A 24,360-nucleotide genomic window follows, 5' to 3' on the forward strand; every position below is an offset into this window, starting at 1 on the left:
AGCAAATGTTAGCATTCACGTCTCTTGCTGCATGGTGATGATATTTTAGAGTTCCTTATCGCGATCGTATTGTTTAGCCTCGCATTCGAGTTCCGATTGTCGAGGCGATCAGATTTGATAAGCATGGACGACACGGCGTTGCAGGGCGGACGGACGGACCCCCCCTCCCAGGACAGGAACCCGAACGATCGCAAACGGCCGAGCTCAATTGCATGATGCATTCCCGCCGACGGGGGTTCAGAGACGTGAGTTCAGGCTTGGTGGAGGGTGGAAGTTGGTTCGGTCTGAGATGTTGGTGTCTGTACTGCTGCCGTGTGCGTTTGGTGGTTAAAGGTTTGGGTGATGGTGATGGTGATGGTGGTGTGGTACGGCCTGGCTGCAGTGGTGGAGTGGGGGAGACACACGGTTGGGCGCTTAGCTTGACGCGGGTATTGGGCGGGAAGGGCCATTCTTGGTGCCCGACGATGGGGTTGGCGCATTCGTTGGCGGGTAGCAACACATGGAGAGGTGGTATTGATGGGATGGGCATGCAACCGATGTGAACTGGTGAGGGGTTTAGTTAAGGTGTGTTTTATTTTAGGAAGCGGTCTTCTTTTTCGGCGTTGAGGGGTAGTTCCGATCTTGGTGATCATGGGTGGTGGTGGCCTGGTGTGCTCTTTGAAATAATGGGTTTCGAGAGACAGAGAAGATTAGGACTGCAAGACAGGTGCTACTGTCGGTGAAGCGAGACGAGTGCTTCGGGATGGCAGGTGAGAGAGCTGTGTGAGGCAGATATCTGATGGTGTTTGCCGGATTAATACCATGGTACCAGAAAGAAGCTACGAGAGCTGTCTCGCGGGGTGTAAGACCCGTGGCTCGTTTGCCTTGGGCCGAGACATGGCATCGCGACCATTGACGGAGCTGCCAGTTACCTACCTCAGGTCTGCGGCTTCGATCAGGAACAGATGGTCATCTGCAACCTTACCCAGAGACATTCGTTGTGTAAAGCAGAGTAGCCGACAGCTCCGCGTACCTGACGTGGGGCCCAAGACCAGTTGGTTTGCAGCAAAGCGATGCGATGTACGGGCCAATGATTTGCAGATGCGATCCAATGGGCGGTGTCCTGCTTGCCTGCCTGTCTTACCTTGGCCGTAGTGTAAAGCATCTGTGCCTGAAGCTTCTCACCCGTCTCCAGGTGTGTCTTTCTTGCCTTGACCAGCAGCTCAGACGGGGCTCAGGAACGCAAACCCACGGGCCTTTTCCGCCATCCCCGGAGGCTTCTTCAGATTCAGCCAATGTTATGCCTTTCGGAAACATGCGGAAAATGCGCCACTCGCTGGGCTTCCTTGGTCGCCTTTTTTTTTTGCCGGCGACCGTCCACTGCCTGCCAGCCACGCCCGTCGGATGAAGGATTACAGTGTGCAGTTTGCAGTGCGTATGACGATGCGGTGGTTCAGTGCCTGAAGTGATTGACCTTTTTGCCGGGTGACTTGGATCTGGGCCAGGCCCGAGCTTCTGGCAGTGGCCGTTGTGGGGCTCAAGGGACCTCACCACTTGAACCACTTCACCTCTCACACACCACCACTCAGCCCAGTACGGATGCACTAAACCTGCGACTCTGCCAAATGCTCAGCCCGGGAAGTTGAATGCGCCCGCCACGTCAGGATCTGGCCACTGTGCAAGTCAGCTGTTCTGTGTCTGTCTTATGGTTTGTTTCGAGCGGGAGTAAAGAAAAGAGGGAAGGAAAGCAGTTTGCAGCCAACAGCCAGCAGCCAGCAGCAAAGTGAGTGACTTGTGTCACCGCCCCAGCCCTTTCACATCCTGACGGGAGGGACAAGTTCCCACTCGCCCCCACAGCCCAGCCCGTCGACGGCCAGGTTGCCAGCGTCTAGTGTGCAGCATCTTCCCACCGCCCACCGCCCTCCGCGTCCACCCCCTTCCCAAGTGCGTTCCCAAAGTGCGTTCCCTTCCCTCTTCAGTGACGGGTGATCCACACTTGCCGGCCCTGCCCAGCCTGTCCAGCCTACCAGATCCGTCCCAGGCATCGAAGCCCGCAGCACCAACGCTGGCAACGCAGCAGCCGACAGGGGTTGTTGCCTTTGGCTTTGCAGACCACTTACCACAAGAGAACGGACACTCACTCGTGGAAGGTACGCCAGTACGGATACAGTACAGAGTAAGGTACTCTGCTGTGTGCTGTTCCATTCTCAATTTTTTTTGGTCGAATCACACCCGCCCGAGCTGCCTTGTGTCAACGAACACCTCCTCCCTCGCAACCGCCCACCGCCCATCGTACGTACGGCTCCTTCTCTCTTCCGTCTTCCTCTGGCCGCTCTTCCCTCGTTCCTGAAGCTCTGCTACCTCACCATACATCATCCCGACAGCTGAAACCAGCCTCGACGGCGAACGTCACTGACGACGGGACAGACACTAAATCTTCCAGAACCCTGAACCATCGACCAACGCTCGCTCAAACCAGGGGGGCTAGGGGAAAAAAAGTCACCGCAATCCCCGGTTTTTAACGACTGCCGAGTCGCCTTCAACCTCTTTTGAACGGTGAACCCCAGACCAGGTCCTGCCTGCTTCCTACCCGCACCTCTTCACAAACTCGTCCAAAACCTTGACCTCGACGACGGATCGCCCGCCGACGGGCCCCAAAACCTTCCCACCCACCATCTCCTCCCTCGACAAACAGGTTTATTCAATCCCTCCTCACCCGTCGCCCGACGACGCCCACGCCCACGCCTAAGCCTCGCCGCGCAGCTACCTGAGCTTCCGGGCTCGCATCCATGCGCCAGCCACCATGTCTTCCGTAAACCGTGACGTCGATACCGTCGTCGACGACGTTGACAAGCTGCCCCGCGAGAAGAAGTCCTCCCGCAGCAAGTCGGAGCGCAGCCTCAGATCCGACAAGGGCGACAAGGAACACCGCTCCTCCCGTGTGAGCTCACGATCCTCGAAGTCGAAAATGGTCGACGGCAGCGGCCTCGGAAGCGACACCCACTCGCGTTCCCACTCTCACCGCCGCCACCGCACCCGCGAGGAACGGGACCGCGACCGCGACCGCAGAGACCGGGACCGAGACAGAGACAGAGACAGAGAACGCGGCCATGACCGCTCCGCCTCCATGACCGACCTCGTCCCCGAGCTGGCCAGAACCTCCTTGACCAACTCTACCGATCGCGTTTCCGTTCCCTACCCGACCTTCAGCAAAGCGCACAGCAAGGAGGCTGTCCGCAGCAAAGATGACGTCTCGGCCGTCGCCGAAAAAGAAAAGCAGAGAGACCCCTTCACCCCCGAGGCGACCGACCTCGGACAGAGCGATGTCCACCGATCCAAGAGTGTGAACGATGCCTCGCGCAAGGTGTCGACCAAAGAGAGGCCTCCCAGCCCGCCCGAGACAGACTTGTCCGACAAGAGACGATCTGAGACGCCCGAGTCGTCGCGCAAGGAGCGTTCAAGCTCAAGATTAACCGAGAAGAGGGATAGGGATGACCGACCGATCTCGCGACTGAGCGGCCTTTCGATTTCAAGGTCGGGATCTAGAGCCGACGAAAGATCCCGGGTGAGCTTCAAGTCCAAGAGTAGCAGTCAGGCCACCTACGTCAAGTCGCCCTCTTTCCCTCCCGGCGTGCAGGAGAGCCTCAACATCAAGCCGAGCAGATCTTCCTCCAAGCGCAGTTCGTCGAGCAAGAAGAGCCGACGATCCGATATCCAAGATGGCGACTCGTCCCCGGAGAGCGTTATGGATTCGTCCCCCAAGACCCCGACGCAATGCCCGAACTACCCCCCGCCCTTGCCGCCGGACCAGAAGCCGCACCCTGGATTGGCTCAAGTGTATGCTGAAGAGATCACGCCCTCGGGCACCCCAGCGACCGACCTCCCTGGACCTCCTCCCCCGCCGCCACCTCCTCCGCCCCTGGACGTCCACGAGGCGCCTAGAGTCGACTACCTCTTGCAGAACGGCGGGCTGCTTCAACCCTTGCCAAAGACGTTTTTGTCTGTTCTTCCTCGTCAGAATGGCGCCAGACCTTCCAACCCGCCTCTCGTTGGCGCGCAAACGCTGTTTGCGCCTTTTTTCAACTTGCTGGATCAGTACAACTCGGTGCTAAACAGAAATGGCTCGGTAGCCGTTGCAACCGGTCACCGATCGGTTGCCCGTAGACTGCTGGACCGCCTTGAGAATGTGTTCTCTCGGGAGCTGCCCGAGTATGGATGCACCTGCGTTTTGTGTGAGAGAGGGCCCGATATCCAGCACCGCGGCCTGGGCTGGGGCGAGGTTCTTGAGTGGGTTAGCGGTCGCATCGAGCTCCCACAATGGCCTCCCTTTGACTTGGCGACCTTGGGGTCTGCCGCTGCGGACATTGCCGCGGATCTGCCCCCTCGTCCCGACTCGCCCATCCAGATCGATCCCGATATCGCCGAGGAGTTCCGCGAGCACTACCTCCAACGGTCTAAGAAGGTCAGGGGAGCTGTGGACAAGTGGTTGAACAAGTGCGGTGACTCGACCGCACCGACGCCACAAGACGTTGACGACGACACACTCACGTTCGCCATGCTTACGAACCTGGACCCTGAGGACCAGCCGTACTTCAACGCCATTCTCACCGGCTCTAGCCAGCTCAAGCCCACGACGAGAGCCCCTACACCCTCTCACTCGCACCGTCCCCGCCCCGACTTCGTTATCAAGGCCGGTCTTTCCCTCCAGCGTCTGTATCGCTTGCAACAGACGCCCCGCGATGCCGAAGTCGCAATGTACCTCGTCAAGAACCCTCATACCCACGATCTTGTCGTGACAATGTCCGATATCAATACCCAGGAGTGGGAGATCTTGACTTCGGGAAGATTCGATGGCTTCTTGTGGTCTGGCGCCGACGGAGACGACGTCAACACCCCGATCGCCGACTCCCGGGGAGCCACTCCCGCGAGCGGCTACTTCCCCTCTCGACCTTCGACTGGAGGGCCTTCTCGCAACGCCACCCCGTACTCTCGTGGAGCCACTCCAGCTTCCTTCGTGAGCGGTATGTCAGCGGCCGCGAACCGTCAGGCAGTGTCCCGTGATGAGGAGATGGAGATGGCCGTCTTGGCGGAAGTGGAGCGCGAAATCTACCAGGGTATGGAGGTTTTGGAAGATGCCTTCGAGGCACTTCACCTCAGGGCGGAAGTTGTCCGGACGGCGCTGCGCAACAGAGGCGCCGGTCTTGCGCACAGCCTGCAGAGCCGCCGACGTATCGATGTGCTGCCCGGCTCCGGCAACTCCCAGTCCTCGGGCTACGAGCGCCCGGGATGGGCCCAGGGCGATTTGGACAACAGCGATGACGACTGGATGGGCGGCGACGACTTCGAGCTCGCTCCCGACGACTCGGCCAGCAACATCAGCAGCTCGAGACACCGCCGACCCAAGCGCCGGACGGAACGGCGTACACCCGCCCCGATCGAGGAGGACGACGAGGAAAACTGAACTCAAGGATAATGAAATGCGATTGTTACTGCTCGACTTGTTTTGATGTCAAAGTGAGCGGGCGTCATGAAAAGCTGCATGTGCGGGGAATACCAAGGATTGATGAGTAAGGACGCCTGGACATGATGGGATGAAGTGGGAAGTCATGCGATGAAAGTTTCTGTTGGAATTTGCTTTGTTTTTTTTTGGTCACGACGTGTTCATCCCAGTGTTTTGCGCCGGGGAAGATTCGAGATGCCTCCCGGTTGGATGGGATGATGACATAACGAGGGTGGTGGAGGTCTGAACGAAAACGTTTGAAATTGGAGGTTTGAATTTGCAGCGAGATTGCACATCTCGCGTTGCGTGGCATCCGTCTGCGTTTTGATTTCTCCCGCTCCCCTCTCACAAACACACATACACACCTTGTTCGTAAAGCTGAGCTTGGCTATGCCGGGTCTTGGTGGTAGCTGCATGGTCTTGGAGTCTAGGTTCATTACTGCCCATCCTGGGCCGGTTTCTGTTGATTTTTAATGACAAAGTGTTTTGAGATGAAGAATGCTTGCAGCAAGCTTTGATGATTGGATTCGTGATTGTGAAATGTCCATGGGGTGAGGAAGGGCGGGCGGGCGGATGGACGGCCTTACTTGGGTGCCGATGCTGCCTTGATTGTCAACTCCCGGCGAGAAGAGCAAGATGGCCCAGTGGTCGGGACAAGCGCAATCGCAGCGCCCTGGTGTTGCCATATCTGATCGGTGGGAGGTTAAGGGTTCAAGTGGATTCTTTTTGGCTTTTTATGGTGGTGTTTTTGGTTCTTTGCCTATGGCCGCCGGTCTTGCTGTCACGAGCTGAGATGCATGGTTTTCATATGGGGCTGCGTTACCACGGAACAAGCAATCACTGCGATAATTATGGTCGGCGAGACGAGAAGGATTTCAGATAGCAAGCGATGTGAAATAAGGAAAGTCAATACGCAGTATGGTTTGTAGCTTCTAAAATACACTTGCCCCCTTCCCTTTCTTCCTTTTCCCAAACGCAAAATCGCAAAATCAACGCCGAACTCCGTAACTATGCCGCCTGCCGTAGCCATACTGCGTGTGGCTTTAGACACATGCTAAGATGGAGGAACTAGAACCTTTGATGAGAAAGTCGATCCCGGAAAAGTCAGGTGCTCTGGACTCGTCGGTGTGTCTCTTTCGCTTCCTTCCGTGATGAGCATGTTGGTAAAAATGATTGGCTGAAATGGAAAACGAAAACGCTGCTGAGATATTGATGAACAGTGACTATTTGACCTTGACGAAGAATATTTCGTTTTGCAAAAGTAGTCGAAGAAGAAGAAGAAGAAAGCGCACAGTAGGCGGGATTTATGATCCAGTAGATGTGTTGTTGCCGGATCCGGATTGGTACCTCCCTCAGACATTTCGAAGATTTTTGAAGAAATTGTAGCATCCCTGCGTGAGGAAGTAGCCGAGAAGAATGAACGTGTGGGCGACATGTAGAACCATAAAAATGCTGAAATTCGAAAGCGTACCGAAGAGCTGCGGGAGGCAAGACTCTCGCTCGCGCGTAGGGACCTCGGGTTCGTCAAGACTGGTTAGAAAAGTGTGAGCTGCTGAGAAACGAATGACTGTGAGACTGGCGTTCTTACTGTACCGGCTGCATCTCAGCTCCATTGGCGTCCAGAAGTGTCTTCAGCGCCGTGATGGTGATGTTCTGCTGCTCGAGTGCCATATCGAGGTCGCGGCGGGCAATGTCAAAGGCGTTGCCGGCGCGTCCAACTTCGCGCGAGGCGTGCTCGACGGCGAGGAAGGCGCGGCGGAGGCGGTCTTGGTGGTGGTGGTGCTCCTCGTCGCGGAGCTGGACCTGCGCGGTGACGGCGGCGCTCATGTCTGCCATTTTGGACATCATGTCGTGGAAGATGGGAGGGAAGGACTGGTCTGAGGCGGGAGGTTGGGATCGCATTGGCGTGCTGGGATGGATGGCCGGGTGAGGGGCGTGTGTGTCAGAGAGGATTGGGTCTGCTGAGGGAGTGGCGATGGGTCTGGCGAAGTTTGCTGAAGGGAACGGCGTAGGAGGTGGTGGTCTGGTGAGGTTGTTCAGGGAAGACGCTCGGGTGTTAGTGTTTTGAGCTGTGGATGAGGAGTTGAAGAAGTTCTGACGCGGAATGGTGACCCCACGCGGCGAAGGGAAGGTCTGGTAGTTGCTCCTTCCTCCAGGCTCGAAACTTCCACCTGCACTGAGAGGATCGCCCGGCAACATGCTCGTTCTCTGTCTCTTCGCTTGCTGAGCTGATTCTCCGTGGTCATCAGCCGAAGGGCGCTTTACGGTCTTGGTTTGTGGGGGCGGCATTCTTCCCTCCTCGACCTCAGTACGCGGTGCCGGGGTTGACTTCCATAGCATCTCCAGGCGTGGGTATTCCGCTGGGTCAATTTGATTATCAGGCGAAGAGGCAAAGCTCGATGGTTGGGGTGGTGCTGGCGTCTGCGGTCTTTCAACTTTCTCGACAACTTCAGGGGAAGCAGGAGTCATCTCTTCATCGCCCTCTGGGGTCTCCGGAGGTGTGTTCGCGGCCTCTTGACCTCCGTCCACTGGTCTAGGGGTAACCGGCTCTTGCTGATGCGTGGTTGCCGGAGGACCGGCTGAGAGTTTCTTCTCCGCGATGGACAGCTTTGGGTTGCAACATTTCTCGGCATCCCAGCCGTCATTGGCGAGCCACTCGCACAGCTCTTGAGGCAACTTGCCATTGTTCATGATCCTCGTAGCCTCGAGGTCGATGACGGAAGGCACATCATCCGGTTTACGTTCTCCATCAGGACCCCAGCGCCCCATGAGGAAAATGAACGGCTGCTGGAGCTTATAGCACTTTGGGGTCTTGGCATTCCATCTCACGGCTTCGAGGTTGTCTTCGAGCTCCGCCCGCTCAGGGGCGTCATCGAATGCCGGATTCTTCTGGCGCTTGGCCCATTCCATCCAAGGTATCGGCTCCTTTGGAGCAAGGTCTTCCCTCTCCTTCTCTGGTGGGGGTGGAGGCGGAGGACGCAAGACTCTTTCTATCGCAATCAGCAACGGATCAGTGCATGCGCTGGGCTCCCAGCCTGCGTTCCTGAGAAGGCTTGAGATGATGTTGGGGAATTCGCCGCCATTCATGATTCTCACTGCCTCGCAGTCCACCGGCGAAGGTGGGCGCAGTCTGTGGTTCTGAGCATTGCCTAGGAAGGCCAGAAGTCGCTTGTATGACGGCTCCTGAGCGACGAGTACTCTCTTGCGTATCTTGTCCCAGGAAATGGTGTTGATAATTCGGCGGAGTTGGAAGTCCAAGTCATGTACTTCGGCGTACTTTGGGTGCATTTGGGCCTTGGCCCATTTCAGCCAGCCTCTCTTGCATCTCGGAGGATCCTGGGCAGAGGTTGCGGACATGGTGATGGATGTTTTGCCAGCAAAGGCCTTCGAATGAAACCAGAGAAAAGAACTTTGCTGGCAAAAAATTCGAAACGAAATGTTGAAGGAGTTTCTGTAAGCTCCAAAGATATGAAATCAACAATTAGGAAATGTCTTGGATGGTATTGGAGACGGAAGTGTTGCTATGCAGGTAGGGGATGACGTCTAAGTGATCAATATGGTGTGTTTGCGTTAAAGAAAAGACTCAAAGGTGATAAGGAACGTGGATGATGAGGCAAGGAACTCTGTTGAGAATGAGCTTGTGTCTCGAGATGTTTGGTTGATGGACATGTAAAGAATGACTTGAGTGAGAAAGTTTGTTGTTGTGGAAAGAACTAGAAGAAGGCGTGGTTTAAAAGACGGAAGAGCACGTCCGTCTTATGACGGGAACGGTTCGCACCTGCTCATGGAGTGATGAGTGACCGAATAGGTTGGAAACATGCGTCTCGTATGGTTTGATGTAAAGATAATGAAGTAGAAGTAGGTCGTATGAATAGGTAATTCTCTTGCAGTACCAATCGATGCGTGGAAGAAGTGGGTGGCTGGGAGCTGATAGAATATTTGACGTCTAGAGGATGTGTAGATGTGCAAGTTGCTTAGATCTCTCGAGCTCCTGCCACTTTTATGTAGTCCTGTTCCGGGCACACGGGGCAGGGCAGGCTCGAAGAGGACGACGACGACAACGAACGGCAGTCAAGGATGACGTTGACACTTGCCTCCCGGTGAGAACAGTGGCTATATTAGCCCTACTAATCCTGTTTCTGCTTGGAAACACCCTTGAGCCCTTTCATATCATCGCTCATACTTTCGCGATGACGTCTCTTTGGTCCCTGGATGACCTTACTATCATGTCAATTGTGGAAAAAAATGGTTGCACTATATGTCCATCGAAACTCCATGAACGTCTTGTCCTCCTATTCTATTCTTTGGCAGGTGTACCATCCTGTGTCATCATCGACATGAGAGTCAGCGATCAAGAGGAGTCTTTTCAGCTGCTCTTGGGAGCCGTCTTGGAATTCAAAGACCATGTTTCCGGCAAAGGCGCTGGCGCAATGGCTTTTCGTTTCAAGGAGTAGATACCCTTCTGCAATTCATCTTGACATCATGTATGTTCACTGGTGATGTAAAGCATAAAAGCACCCCCCGCACACGTCGGAAGGCATGACCGGTCTTTTCAGCCAATCCAACTCGATCCTCTTGGCTTCGCTTGATCATCATAGCTTGTAATCCAATACTCTGGAAGACGCATAGTATGCCATGAAGACTAGCACGTGAGGCCCCAGCGCTTTCGTGTATTCATTTCATCCGCCGGCTTCGTCCCTTTTGATCTACGAGATATGAGAACCAGAATAAGCCCATGGCAATCGAAGACTGTCCAACGCGCCAACATCGAATCACCATCTACAGAAGAAGAGATACGGGACTTGGGCGAGGAGAATTTGGGATGCGGTTGGCGCCGTTTTTGATCGCGGTGGCTTGCGATGGTTGTCTTCATGTATTGCCCCTGCTTGAACAATAGCGGTTGCTAGGTAGGCTAAATGTGACCTTCTTCATGCTTCGTAAATGCCTTTGGCTTATTTGCAGATTTCTTCCTAAACAACGGTTGTCTGACTATCAGTAATGTCTGTTGAGTGAGGCAGACTTGTTGACGTCTAAGTATGCTGGATATGATTAAGATAACTAACTCTGAGGACAGAATATAAGTGTAGAACTAATTGAGAGTCTCTGAAGAGGCCAAAACAACCAATTGATCGGACGCATCTTTATTGGTGTTGATCAACCTGAACTCAAGGCCGTCGCCTAGAAAATTCTCGCCATCGGAACCAGAGGCTCGCTAGCTGTATTCAAGCATGAGATAACATCCCCTATCGTCTCTGTCGCTCACCTTTCGTTGGATATTGTTAGCGTATTCAGACGAATGTCATTCTCGTGCCTCTGGTGCCTCGCGCTCAAGTCAGACCGTGGAAAGAGAAGGCCCGCATGTGGTGCGTAGCGCATCAGAGTAGCTGCAAGGCTGGTAAGGGCAAGACAACATGCCCAATTGCGTGTGTCGCCTAAACACTTGCAATGTCAAGTTGACGTGGATTTATATACCATGTCAGGGCCAAAGAGTGACATTCAGCCAGCGCCTGGCAATCCGCTTGAGATTCTTTTCCGGCACCTACGGGGTCTCGCTAAGGATATAATCAGGATGTGTCAACCACCTCAGAGTGCGTTTCCAGGCCAAAATGAAACCTTCCCTTGAAGCCTGTGCGAGTCGTTGCTTTGTACTTTGGTCCGAAGATGTCCAAGGCCAAGTGCGTAAATCCCAACTGGTATGGTACCTGTACCCCCGGTTTGACCGTTCATGGTCTATCATTGGCATCTCTTGAGGTGTATTCCGCCGGTAATAGGTAGAGGGAGAAGGTCGAATGGTAGTTCACACGGGATGATGGAGACTAGTCGGCACCCCGAATGTGACCTGTAAGCAAAGGCAGCAAAGACCCTTTGGTTATCTATAAAATAATTGATGAATCTGCAAAGATTGTTGCTAGATAGCGGCATTTATACGAAGCTTTCGTTGGTGGAAACGTCAATGTCGGACTTTCATCACACAGACAATGGCGAAAGCAAGCCCTATAAAACAGCTGGGCCTGGCCGGTACCTATAACTGATTCCACAATGAGTTTGCATTATCATGATCGTTCGCCGATACGAACAAGTTTCAAAGATATCGTGATCCCGGTGATTGCCTCCACCTTGGCTGACCTCGGATGCAAGGCGCGGTTTACCCAGTTATTCATCGTCACCGCCGAGATGGTATTCATCCCACACACTCCGCGAGTACCTCCGTCATGTAACTACTCGTATTTTCCTGATACTCAAAACAGCACTGAATACTGAAAACATGACACCAGGGCCCACATTCGACTCCGTGTCTGGACAAGATGCGGTTCAGTTCATTCTCTGCGGTACAGAATACAAACAGAGTATCCCTCGCGAGCTCTCTCTATATAATGCCGGTTCTCAATACAACCAAGATTCCGCCCTTCAAAGGCAGGGATACGTCTCATAAGCAAGTTTTTCTAAGACGCAATACGATGCTCTTTGTCTTGTTCGTAGCTGATGGCAGACGGTGAACTCATCAGGCGTTTGAGCAATGCCCACACGACATTTCTCGCTCGCACTCTTGTCTTGAGACTCAGCCATGAATCGCCATGAATCGCTTCTATCATTCATAACTTTCCTTAAGCTATTCCAACGCATACTCGACTATTCCACATGCAGAAGTCAAATGCTTGAGATCGTATCATGTGTCTTCTGTCCAAACGCCATGAGCTTAACGGCGAGGCAGAAGCCAGTGGAAAGTAGCTGCAGTAACGCTCCAAATGCTCATCGATTTCCATGTCCCCGCTCGTCCAGAGAATGTCCCGCCAGGCCCCCTTTTATACAAATCGTCAGCGGGCAAGCCACTCCTATTCCAAAGCAAGACAACGGCAAAGTTCCCATCGTACCCCGAAACAGATGGCGAGACTGTGGAGTTCCATGTGAGTATCAGTGACGGCATTTCTTGCAACTGCGGAGGCAGAAGAAACCGAATCAGCTTCGGTGAACACATCTGATGAACGAAGCGGGAAACGGTGGTCCCGCTGTCAACGCAAGAAAACTTTTCCGTCAACCTCCGTGACATGACAGCTTAGCCGCAGTCTGTCTGATTATCCATCGAGAATACAGCCATAGCGATACTGCTAGCACTCGAAAACTGGAAGCACAAATGGCTAGGTCGGCGTTGGTACTCGGCTCCTTCCTCGTGATTTGGCAATCTAGGTGGTTCTGATGTAGCAAACAAAGCACAACCCAAGACAATATTTTGCTGAGTTCAATCCATGCGCAAAAAAGGGATAATTTATACTCAAAGGCAGGCCTGCCACTGGTTTCAAAACAAAGTCGGAGGCGGTGAGAGAACAACAAAACCGAAGAAAGCGTGCAAGGAGAAAAACCAAAAATGAAATCGAGCACGAGGATTCGAACCCTGAACTCCCGAGGGGATAAGCATGATCTCTGTGTTCAGCTGGCATACTAGTTCTACCATACTGGGCATATTCACGGCCACTTACTCCAGCTCGGTTGTTGGGAACTCTCGGGCACTAGCCTCCTGGAATATCTAGTAGCGCTCAAAGGTGAAGTCCAAGGTGAATTTCCAGGCCGGCTGCCTCAGTCTCCAGGCTGCAATTCCTCGGGAGGTGAAATCAACTCACTCACCCTCGGTCTAATGTTACCTGGCCTCTGTCATCCTTTCCTCACGTTCGCTCTGAAAACGACGCCCCGTCACACCACGGATTCTTCACGCATCACACAGGCAACTGTCATGAACGGCAGCAAGGATTGGCTATAAAAGGAGGACGCAACGCTGTGCTGCAGAAAGCCTACGGTGGTATCCCTGAAAAAAAGACGACCGATCGAAGACGGCGAGAAAACAAATACAGAAGACCATTTCCACCCACCTCCCCAACGCCGCCGCCCCCTCAGTTTACGCTCAATGACCGTGAATAAGGGAAAACATGGTGAGAGTTGAATAAAAAGCCAATGGTCCGAACATTCTCGCATCCTGCTCGCTAGATACCTGAAGAGTGGGAAGTAGAAAGGGGGAGCGTTCCAGCCGCACGAGGACGCAAGCTATATATGTGCCCAGGATATGCGTGGTTCATATGTACGGTCCGACCAGGGTGGCAAGAATGTACAAAGCGAGAGATGGAAGATCCGCCAACGCCATGATGCTTTTTTTGCTTTTGGAAACACGCTAAAGCGAAGAACTACGACGGTGGGCCGTCTACTCGTCGTCGAAGATCTCGTAGCAGTTCTGCAAGATTGTGTCGACAACCTTGATCTGCCAGCCAGCGTCGGCAATGCTCGTGCTCGGGTCGGTGCCCATGACGGTGGGACCAAAGATGACGGCGAGATTGTGCGAGTTCATGCGGTTGACGTGGGAGTTGTCCATGACGCGGTGGAGGTGGAGGGTGAGAGAGCGCAGGGTGGCGTAGTTGGGGTCGGGCAGGCTGTTGATGATTGCGTGCAGCGAGTCGCGGCGGACAATGTCATCGTCGTGTTCTGGCAGTGTTAGATAGGGAAGACTTCGGGACATTGGTGAAACTTACTGGCTGCTTCAATCAACTCGCTGTGATGCTCCGTAGTAAGCAAGGGGTCAGGAAGATCGCGGCAGAACTGCTTCAACAGGCCCGTAACACTATTGACGTCGTGGTAAAAGTTCTCTGGATTCCTGAAATCAAGCGCAGGGTTGCTGGAGTCGGTATCGAACATGGTCTTGAGCTTGTTGATGTGCGTCAACGAACCAGACTGGCGGTAGATGCCCTCAACGCCAAGACCGTAGAGGTCCACTGCCTGGATACACTGATAGACGACCATAGGCACGGGCAGACCGTCCCGCTCATACAGGCGGGACAAGGTGAGCCCGAATACGGGCCTCGCGGGGTTGGGCGCTGGTGCCGAGTTGTTGCCGGCAAGGGGAGGAGACTGCCTGTTGTACGCTTGGTATTGAGGAGCTCCGGGAGGCGGGCCTTGGGCAGGGTGTTGCTGCAAGGGGTTACCCTGCTGCCGCTGCTGAGGTGGCTGCTGGTACTGGCTTTGAGCCGGCGGGGTGGGCTGCTGTTGCGGAGGGGGCGTTTGACTCTGCGAAGTCTGGAAGGGCAAAGCCCCGAGCTGTGGCGGGCCCTGAGAGGCAACGGTGCTGCCGCCGCCATTGTACCGCGATTGCAGAACTCCAGAGTTGCGGTTGGCCTGGAATTGCTGCTGCTGGCTGGGCTGTTGGTTCAGCATGTTGCTGGTGCTGAAGCTACGGCCATGCTGCTGCGGCTGAGGGGCGGACTGCTGCTGAGACGAGGGACGCTGCTGTTGAGCTGCCGGCATGCTAGGCGGTTGGAAGCTCGACGGGGACTCGGCGGGCGGTTGAAAGTTGTTCGGCCTGGCGGGAGGCGGCATTTGCTGCTGCTGCTGGTTCTGCGCAGGCGGTGGACCGCTCGGCGTCATCTTCGGCACGTTTGAGACCGAGGCATTCGGCTGGTGGCTCATGTTGGGATTGCGAGGTGTCGCCAAGATGGGGTTCTTTTCGTACTTGATTTCGTTGTTCGCCGGTAGCTTGGAGTGGTGGCTCATCAGAACGTCGCTCAGGTCCTTCTCGTTGTTGATGGCCATGACGGCCTCGCGGAGACTGCGCGGTCCTCCTCCAGAACCCTGCCCCTTGATTGGGCTAATACTAAGGCCGTTGCTCAAGAGGAGCTTCTCGCTGAAGGACGCTGCCAAGATGTTAGCTCAAATCGGCCAAGTTGATCAACATCACCTACCGAATTTCTGCATCTGAAGTGCCAGCCCGGCATCTGTGTCCCTAACCAGGTCCTGGAGCGCAGCTATAGCCTCGGGTCTTGTCCTCGCAATCAACTCGGCCTTCTCGCTCTGCAATGTCTGAACCTTGGCCTGGTAGTCCTGGTCGGCGGCTTGTGCCTTCCTCAAGAGGTCCTCCTCGTGTTGCGGTCCCGACTTGGCCTTCAAACTGAACATCTTTCCGCTGTTCCTGCTGGTATCGCCGGTACGCGCGCGGTCGTACTCCTCTGCCAGGCTGTCGTACTTGGCCTTTGACTTGCGCATGGCGGCCTCGAGGTCTGCCACGCGATGCTCCGCCGCCAAGCCGTTCGCCTTCCATCCTTTCCGGCTGCGCTCGGCCATGGCGGCCATCTCGATGAGGTCGTCGTGCATTTGGTGCAGTGAAACGGCAAACTGGATGCCGTTCTCGGCCATGCGCTCGTGGATGTACATCATTTCGGTGTAAGCCTGGGCAAATGAGCCTTGCTTGTGTTCGGGCTGGTGCATAGTCTCCTGGCTCATGCGAGACAGCTTCTTCATCGCGGACGCGTGCGTTTCTTCGATGTGTGATCGCTTCTTGAGGAAGAGGGCGAATTCCTGGCGGGGTATGCGTCAGCGGCCGCAGCGACTTGCGAATGGACCAGCGTTGCTCACCTTTGCAGACGCGATGCTCGCCTTGAGTTGGTTCAACATGGTTGACACGCCAATCTGCATGCTTGTCAGCGTCCGGATTGTGGGAAGATGGCATGCGGCCGCCTTACATCGGACGACAGGACTTCTTGGACCTGGCGCGAGATTTCTGGGTTGGGCGCCGAGGGTGTCTCGGCACTGGCGGCGGCGGCGGCAGCGGAGGCGCCGTTCGCGGGGCCATTTGTGCCATTCTGTGGTGGTGTTTCTGTGTTTCCGAGCGACATGCTGCTCGTTCTATCGCGCTGCTCTTCGTTGGTTGCAGGCAGGTTGTCGTCGGAGGGGGAGCGGAGGTCGGCCATTTTGAGGGATCGGGAGAGTTTGGCAACTCGGCGCAAGTGTCACGGAGTGGTAATACGAGGATTCGGGGCTCCAGTGGCGACGGCGGGAGGCTTGAATCGGGGGGTTGGACAAGGAAGTTCCAAGAGGTCGGTGGTTTCGAGCGTCGGACGTGTGATTGCTCAATATGCTGTGTGGTGGTGTAGTCTGTGTTCGCCGAGGTGGCAGTCTCTGGTCGAGGCAAGTTCCCGGGCGCTGGCTCTTTGGGAATCTGATCAGGTGGAGAGGCAGGGGGTGAAACGGGGGAGATTCATGCGAGAAGGGAAGCTCGAAGACGGGAAGGATGGGTCGTCCAATGTGACTCGTGAGTACGGGGAAGTGATGGGTATCGTGTGGAAGAAATGTGGCCTCGAACGGTGCACACGGATGAGCGCGGCGAGAGGTGGTGGTGGTGGTGGTGGTGTGCTGTGCGTGTCGAGCTGCAGTGACCGGGGAGCACGGAGGACGGAATAACGTGGGACGAGAGCGACGAGGATGAGGACGAGGACGAGGGGGGTAAAGGCCGCTAAGCAGCTCAAGGACAGCCGGGGCGACGGGGGTGGCGCCTGAGGGGAGCTGTGGGTGATGGCGGGTGGGCTGGACGAGGGTTGCTCTGCGTGGTACCTTACCTAGAGCCTGGAGGCAAGGCAAGGCAAGGTACGTCAGGGTCCAGCGACCACCAGACAAGAATCCAGACACAAAGTCTACAGAGACGGACGGACGGACGGAGAGGGGGGGAAAAAAAAACAGAGGAAAAAAGAAGTTGATCTGGAAGCAGCATGGAATCTGCAATGGAATGTCTCGGGTTCGGAAGACGAGACGAGACCAGACTACTGTGCCTTAACCTTAGCGCAGCCAAACTCCTACCGCAGTACCACTAAACTTTGAGAGAGGAAGCTGCTTCCGCTGTTCACTCTGCACGTCGCACGGACAAGAACGTTCAAGGACAGTCAAGTAGGTCTTGCAGATTGACATTGGATGCTGCTGCAGTCAGCCCAGCTGGGAATAGCTATTGCAGCTGCAGTTGGGCAACCGTGGTGCGCTTTCGTCCTGTTTGCTCGGCAGATGCAAACGGAACCTGCAGCCAGCCTTGCGAGACAAGACAACACATTGAAGCGAGCTGTGTTGGTTAGCTAAGATATGTCTGGCAGTTTGCGACGCGCGGATTCGGAGGCGAAGCACCACCGAAGAATGCTGATATGCGCCGCCGGAGCTGCGACACAATCCAACACGTAAGATGAAGTACATGGTCCATACAAAAACAGAATCACAGACGAATATCATTGTGTGTGTGTATGTGTGTGCAGGAGGGCATAACCAATTGTCTCCTTCATCGGGCACCAACCTCATGAGCCCGCATCTATGAATAGCGACAGATAAACATCCATGATCCAGCAGATCGCGCACCCTCATTCCAATTCCTCCACTCTCCAGGCTAAAACAACTCATCGAACATTTTAGAATGGTTCCCATCCGCCAACACCACAGACCTCGCACCACCACCGCTGCCAATCGCGGGTGTCCTACTCCCCTTCGAGTCTAGCCCCCTTCAGTTGAGAGCTGAGCACAGCCACCGCTGAAGAATTCGGGGCCCGCGTGGGATGGCCCGTCATCATCTGCATTGCTGAACGACACACATGCACACAAACCTGAAGCAAGCCGCACGGAACGGGGGAACCAAGCAAGATAGTAGACCAGCGCAACACAGACTGCAGCAGTGTCGCAACAACGAACCAGAGCTTCTCCAACTTGATGATCCTCTTCAGCCCAGTGACACCTCGCTTACTCCGGGAAGCCAAGTCCAACCCAAATAAAGTTCGCAAATCTCACTCACGGTCCTGTTCGCTCCCGGCCGCAGTTTAATTGCCATCAGGACGACCCTGAGTGGGACCGTATTCCAGCTTAAGCCTGCCTCCAGGGCTCGTATTCCGCGACTTTTGAGTTGCAGCGCTGCGCTCGCAGTTATTATCTGATCAACTCGGCTCAGGCTGCCGTTGCAGCCCGCTCAATTATCATCGTGTGCTCAGTCCTCTCTGCAGCTCAACTCGCCAAGTTCTACAGGCGTCACACGCACATCATGTTGAGGCACCCCGTCACATTGCTCAACGCCAGCAACCTCCCGCGCCCCGTCAACCTACCTTACATTCTTTCATGCAGGGCCCCATCAACTCGGCAGAGCGAACCGCTGCATCTTCACAAATCTCCAAACCGGCGTCGTCCTCTTCCTCTTCGTCCCAAAACCGTCCCCTCGACGTCGATCTTGGTTAAACTGTATCATCCCCCTTGTCCCAGAACCCCGGCACCACCACCACAACCACTACCATAGTAGCAGACAAGCACTAAACCCCCGTCTTTCTCAGACCACAGAACCACAACGTTCAGACCACTGCAACCGAACAGCTTAAACGGTTCGAATCCTCCTCACTCAAAACCCACCCCCACTTGCTCGGCACTTTTTTTTTAACTTCTCGAACAACCAAACACTCGCCTCACTTAACCATGCTAGCTCACAGTCCCGTTCGTCTAGACTAACCGCATGAAAAAGGTGACAGCTCACGGCCCCCAGGTAGCGGTCGCGGATCCACAAGCCCTGCAGCAGTTGCTAGAGAATGAGAGCAGAGCCTCAAGAGCCACTTAGGAATAACCTTGTGGTCTAGCAGATGGATTAGGGCATAGAGGGTTCAAAACCTGCGTGAAGTGTCTTGATTAATCTATTGACGAGCGCTGGGCGTGCCTGGCTACAAAAACGCGTAGGCGATCCCTTACGTGACAATGGCCAAGGGCCGACTTCCGTCTCGCGAGAGCGGCTGGAATCAAAAGATAACATCCGTCAATCAACATCCGAGTCAACCTTGTGTTCTTTGGCCAACCAAAAACTCCGTAGGATCGCGTCGGGCGGCGGTGAAGCATCACTCTCTAAGCGAACCATTGGTAGAAAGGTCTGATCTGTGTCGAGACGAGATGGTTTTTTTTTTGTTTATCCGAGGCAAGTTTGATATCCCAGTGACGGCCTCGAGCATTAGTCGTGCCCAGCCTTCGAGTCGATGGAGAATAAGCGTGGCCCGTCGCCAACTTCGTGAGCTATCAGCTTTCCGATGCTACCATCTCGTGTTTTTGGACGACACAACAGCGTTTTCCGGGACACTTTGGAATTCTTTTGAATTTCTCGACAATGAAGGCTATGCTTTGCATCTCTCGTAGCTTGAGTATCCCATGTCATCCGACCATTGAGTGAAAGAGGCGACCAGCGAAGGACTGATCCCTCGGTTCGTTTTGAGGAAAATCGTCTCGTACGGATGGACACTGAAGCCGAAGTATGCTCCTTCTCTAAGAGTATCTTGAACATCCGGCATAATGGAAGCGCAGTATGTTTCGGGATCGGTGTCTTTGTGGAAGGACGTCAGCAAGGCGTCGGCCTTGTAGCCAGCCTTCGTAATGATCGAGGTGCTTCCTATCTCGGCATGGACAGCCTGGTTATATTCGTTGTAGCAGCCGCTCAGCCCAACACCGTCGTCTGGAGTGCCCCAGTAATCTGATTCGGAAGGCTTGCTCAATTTCGGGTCAAGGAGTAGCCCCATGCCGATCGAGTCTGTCGCCCAGATCATGGATTGAACATGATATCGAGGGGAACAGTTAACAGTCATTCCAACAAGCTACGTGCCACGTCAATTAGGCTGGGATTCAGATGAAACAGCGAACCAATCAAACTAATTACCTTTACTTCGTCTGTAATAAGATCAAGATACAAGTCGGACCAACAACTCTTACTCCAATATGGAAGGAAGGGACCCCGTATGCTGGCGTTCATGGTTATGAACCGGTCGTACTTTTTCCATAGATTGTGTGATCGCAGAACCTCTCCCATGGCTCCCAAGTCGAAGCAAGTGTTGTCCCTACTGACTACCCGAATATTTGGTTTTGTGCGTGGCACCAGCTCACTCGCATTCGTCTCACCATTGAAAATGAAGACAAAATCAGCAGCTGAGTGCAAGCCATGCTCGATAAAAAAGCGGATGTTCTCTCGTGCTTCGTCGGATTCGTAATACGTATAAAGCACCAAAAGTCGATTTGGCGATTTCGTTGTGTCCGGTGTCTTTGGGGGGATGGGAACCTCTGCATGAGGGTCCTGGTAAACCGATTGCTCAAGCGATCCATACTAGTAGAAGTCAGTGGTGAATTATGAGCCACGTACTCGAGACCGTGAACATACTAACGACTCTGTCGGCAAGGAGAGAAATAGCAGGGCTGCAGCAATCATCAGAATCATGATTGCACGGTAGGCAGCAACTCGATAACCAATGGTCGAGAACATTGGAAAGACCAGATAGCCTATGCTATTTCCCCCAAAAGAGAAAACAAAATCAAAAAAAGAAGTATATCACATGCGGCAAGGGTGCAGAAACGCAGCCTACATATGGGCTTTCGATCTGAAAGATCCCCAACTATACCACGTTGCGTATCGCTAGCGGGCATTCTTTCCTTGCCTCCGTTTTTGTCCTTCCTTTTTTTCTTGAACAAATTCTCGCAAGCGACTAGCCACGCCACGAGGAAAGTGCGCTCACTAATCTTGACATCAGAAAGGGGGCATTCTTTTGCCCCAACTTTCAAGACGATACATAGCTTGCTCTGTCCTTGAAAGGGGCGTGTGGCTTGCCGCGGAATGAATGATGTCCGATCCAGCCATCAAGAATCGTACAATACAAGCCTTGAATGTTTGTTAGCGTGGTACTTCGTTAGAAGACTGTCTCTCTTTAGTGCCTACTTCAGTCTGTAGGAAGTATTCTTTTGTCTTGGAGATAACGAGTCGGTTCAGATAGAGGGTGGAATAAACTTTCAAGGGTCGTGTTATCTTCTTCCCTTCTAACTTTTCCTTCGCAGTCTGCCGCCTGGAGGCGCACCTTGTTGACTGCCGGGTGACTCTCACGGGAAAATACTCGAGGGCCAGGATGGCTCACAGAGAGACCTCGATGGCTACCTATGGGGGTATATGAATTCCAGTCTATGAGTGTGAAAAACGGTGTTAACTGGTTTGCCAGGAGAAGAAGGGTTGCGTTTCTCAGCATACTGTGCAAAGAATCATATAACACCGCCCACCGCTATCACCCGAAACATACACAGGGGAACCAGAGAAACAAGGGGAACAAAATCCGATGATTCTTGCGCTGTCGTTGACCAAGGGAGTGATAGACTCCACCAATTAATTGCCAAGGGAGCTTTTAGTGAACCCCGGCCGCCCTGGATTCTTTCCGCGCCAACATGGCGTAAATCGAGGTGTAAATAAGCACGCGATTCCCATTCCGAATCATTGAATTCATTCTAGATTCATTAGTGGCCATGCCGGGAGACAAGTGAGGAATGGTAGAACGACAGCCTCATGCCAAATGCGTGTGTGCGTGGAGGCCCGACAAGGGAGCTGAAAAAGAGAGGACATAGGAGACGGCTGACAGCACAAAGAGGCGCGCCCCCCGTCGCGCCATCTGACTACAGTCCTAGGTTCAAATATCAAGAAGAGACATACAAGAAGTATGAGAGAAGTGGGCTTAAAGCTCGAGTGGGATCGTCGGAAAAACCCACGATCTGGTTGCGTAAAGTATCAATCTCGTTCCATTGTTGCTGCCGCATTCGCCTGGTTACCGTCCATTCTTTTTACGGTTCACTTATTCTTACCATGGTCGCCATCTTGGGTTTCAAGTTGACCAGTAAGCATCCTTTTGAGGGCCATGGCAAGTTTAAGCGGAAGCATTGCACTCAATTGATAATCATCATCGTTTTCATTTTGCTACTGACAATCTGGAAGGTATTCAAGGTATCACTTTGTTGAATCGACCGGTCCTTTCTTCTGCAATCATATTTTGGTCCAGGAAAAAACATCAGAGCATGAGCATTGAAATGTCTTTTGAATGAACAGGGAACCTAAAACCTTAAAACTAACGTGGGCAATGTCTATTGCGAGCCAACTCTTCCTCTCAGCCTTCAAATAGTATTGTTCGACAGAAATCCGATGGTCAGTCATTTATTAGCGGCCAGTGACAAACAAAAGAATTAAAAGCTTCGGCAAGGATAGCGGGTGCTCCTCTAACATGACCATGTAAGGCGCATGAGCCAGGGCATATCTGTTCAAGGGCTACAGTGCGTGGAGCAGCTGAAACCCTGGATTGCATAGGCAACAAAGGGATAGATATCATCCTCAAGATAACTGACACAACCAGTATCAATCATGCCGACGATGCATTCCAGCAACCATCCAACCCTGTACTCGGCGGCGTTTGGCTCCATCCAAGGAACCCCTTCGTTCGCTCCTCGAGTCTTCTCCCAGGGAGGAACGAGTGCAAGTCGACTGTGTAAGAACCCACCGGCCTCACCTCATCAGTACTCGAATGTGAGATGGTCTCTGCTACCAAAAGCATCATGCTCCCAGACCGATGTGCCGCGGATTAACAGAGATCTGATATAACACACCATCGCCGTCGCCAAACCACCTTCAGACGAGCGGGTGCATGATCCCCCAATGAAGCATATGCGCATAGGGTACAACGCAGACGTCAGCCAATGCAGGCAAGCAAGCCCTGGCTCCCCCCCTCACTTGCGAAAACCTTCGAGGATTCAGGGCGCAGTCAGTCAGCCAAACAGCAGGTTCGCATATCGTGAACCACCCGCAAAAACGCCCGTCACTTAGCAGCGGCGGCCCACTACATGCCGAGCGTGACAGCCGTCATCGTCTCATGTCTCTCACATCGTGCGGTACTCCACGCGCAGGCATTACATTCAGTAGTGAGATGTTGGCGATCACGTCCGAACAACAACCCGGCTCTCGCCTCATCTTCCGATTCGTCTTCTATGCCATTTCCATAAGATGGTCGACTTCTCCCAGTATTACGCCGTTCCGTTCCGGATTCTCACGGGACTTCACGCCGGTATTCCTCAAAAGCTTCGCGCCATGCAGCCCCTTTGCGTCAGCAAATGCCTCCTCCCCCTTACCAAGCATCCTCCCGTAATGACCAACCCTTCCCACACCCTCAGAAAAACACCAGGTCCAAATGCCTCTTGTCGTCCGTGTACCTCTCCTTCAGCTCCTTGCGCGACAGCCACCTCGCAAGCGGCAGCATCGTGTCCTTCATGTCCATCACCCCGCGCTTCTTCGAGTCAATGTGCGACGCGTCGACCACCACGCGCTGCACCTTGTCCAGGCACAGCGCGCCGTTGTCCGCGAGCTCCATCAGCCGCGCCGGCGTGCCGACCGCGATGCCCGTCCTCGTGCCCTGGAGGAACTTGACCTGCTCCTCGACCTTCATGTGTTTTGCAAACTGTGACAGCCGTTAGTGATGACAAAACAAGGAGAGACCAAAACTGACCAGCTTCGCCACGGTGCTCTTCTTCGTCTGGAACCCCCTCACGGCCCTCACAATGTCCGCCGCCCTCAGCCCCGCGCCCGCGACGATGATGGTGTGCGGCGTGCCCTTCTTCTCCGGCGCCGTGGGCAGCTTCTCCGGCTTCTCGGCGAACTTTTCCAGGAACGCCGCCAGCTTGTCCGTGGACCGGGGCTCCGTCCATGACGTGGTGTCCTTGATCGCGTTTGCTGCGTGTGTGTGTAAGCGTTGGTACATTCTCTACCTCTCCTCACGTGAGAGGAAACATGAAGTGAGTGAGATGCGACACAGAGAAGAAACTCACCTGAGAGGGACAGATCGGAAATCTCGACGGGGCTGAGGTCCGTCGCGAACCGCGCGAGCTTCTGAGCGGTGTAGTCCGCCAGCAGCTGGTTGTCCATGACGGCGAAGGACTCGTTGATGCCCAGCTCCTCGTTGAGCAGCGTCTCGTCGACGGTGTAGGCCGACTTCTTCTTCTTCTTCTTGCGCTCGCCGTCCTGGTCGGGGGCCGCTGCTCTCTTCTTGGAGTTGGACATGGTTTTGATTATTCGGCGAGGGTTACCTGGATCTTGCGGTTGGTTGAGCGGCGAGGTGACGCGGAAAATTTCAGGTCGATTAAGGATATCAAAATCTTGGTGAAGGTTGTTGAATGAGACTGAAGGTGTCGCCGCTGAGACGAAAAATTCAGATCCATGTCAGGGAAAAGTCAGTTTCGCACTGTGGGACCACGCATCCGGGGGGTTGGAGCGTGGGCCAGACCGCTGGACTTGACCGCTA

At 54.1% G+C, this 24,360-nt stretch overlaps 6 protein-coding genes across 6 annotated transcripts; 1 reads left to right on the forward strand and 5 right to left on the reverse strand.

The window, feature by feature from the left end:
• Positions 1–251: 251 nt before the first annotated feature.
• Positions 252–449, reverse strand: CGCS363_v012502 (uncharacterized protein; the record flags this gene model as incomplete). Its single annotated transcript, XM_036644351.1, has 1 exon — positions 252–449. The coding sequence occupies one exon, from the start codon at positions 447–449 to the stop codon at positions 252–254; it is 198 nt and encodes a 65-aa protein (XP_036490543.1).
• Positions 450–2,782: 2,333 nt separating this feature from the next.
• CGCS363_v012503 (uncharacterized protein) lies at positions 2,783–5,440 on the forward strand (the record flags this gene model as incomplete). The annotated part of the gene is made up of 1 exon (XM_036644352.1): positions 2,783–5,440. The coding sequence occupies one exon, from the start codon at positions 2,783–2,785 to the stop codon at positions 5,438–5,440; it is 2,658 nt and encodes an 885-aa protein (XP_036490802.1).
• A 1,391-nt stretch (positions 5,441–6,831) lies between these two features.
• CGCS363_v012504 (uncharacterized protein) lies at positions 6,832–8,836 on the reverse strand (the record flags this gene model as incomplete). Its single annotated transcript, XM_036644353.1, has 2 exons — positions 6,832–7,009; positions 7,068–8,836. 2 exons carry the CDS (start codon positions 8,834–8,836, stop codon positions 6,832–6,834), a joined length of 1,947 nt encoding a protein of 648 aa, XP_036490644.1.
• Positions 8,837–13,667: 4,831 nt separating this feature from the next.
• On the reverse strand, positions 13,668–16,200 carry rga7 (putative Rho-GTPase-activating protein 7; the record flags this gene model as incomplete). The annotated part of the gene is made up of 5 exons (XM_036644354.1): positions 13,668–13,945; positions 13,993–15,147; positions 15,196–15,808; positions 15,866–15,919; positions 15,973–16,200. The coding sequence occupies 5 exons, from the start codon at positions 16,198–16,200 to the stop codon at positions 13,668–13,670; spliced, it is 2,328 nt and encodes a 775-aa protein (XP_036490774.1).
• A 3,195-nt stretch (positions 16,201–19,395) lies between these two features.
• Positions 19,396–19,794, reverse strand: CGCS363_v012506 (uncharacterized protein; the record flags this gene model as incomplete). Its single annotated transcript, XM_036644355.1, has 1 exon — positions 19,396–19,794. The coding sequence occupies one exon, from the start codon at positions 19,792–19,794 to the stop codon at positions 19,396–19,398; it is 399 nt and encodes a 132-aa protein (XP_036490562.1).
• Positions 19,795–23,232: 3,438 nt separating this feature from the next.
• On the reverse strand, positions 23,233–24,119 carry CSM1 (Protein CMS1; the record flags this gene model as incomplete). Its single annotated transcript, XM_036644356.1, has 3 exons — positions 23,233–23,520; positions 23,569–23,792; positions 23,888–24,119. The coding sequence occupies 3 exons, from the start codon at positions 24,117–24,119 to the stop codon at positions 23,233–23,235; spliced, it is 744 nt and encodes a 247-aa protein (XP_036490646.1).
• Positions 24,120–24,360: the final 241 nt, after the last annotated feature.

This window comes from Colletotrichum siamense (genome assembly GCF_013390195.1).
Source record: "Colletotrichum siamense strain Cg363 chromosome Unknown KSG_Cg363_contig08, whole genome shotgun sequence".
NCBI classification, from domain to species: Eukaryota; Fungi; Ascomycota; class Sordariomycetes; order Glomerellales; family Glomerellaceae; genus Colletotrichum; species Colletotrichum siamense.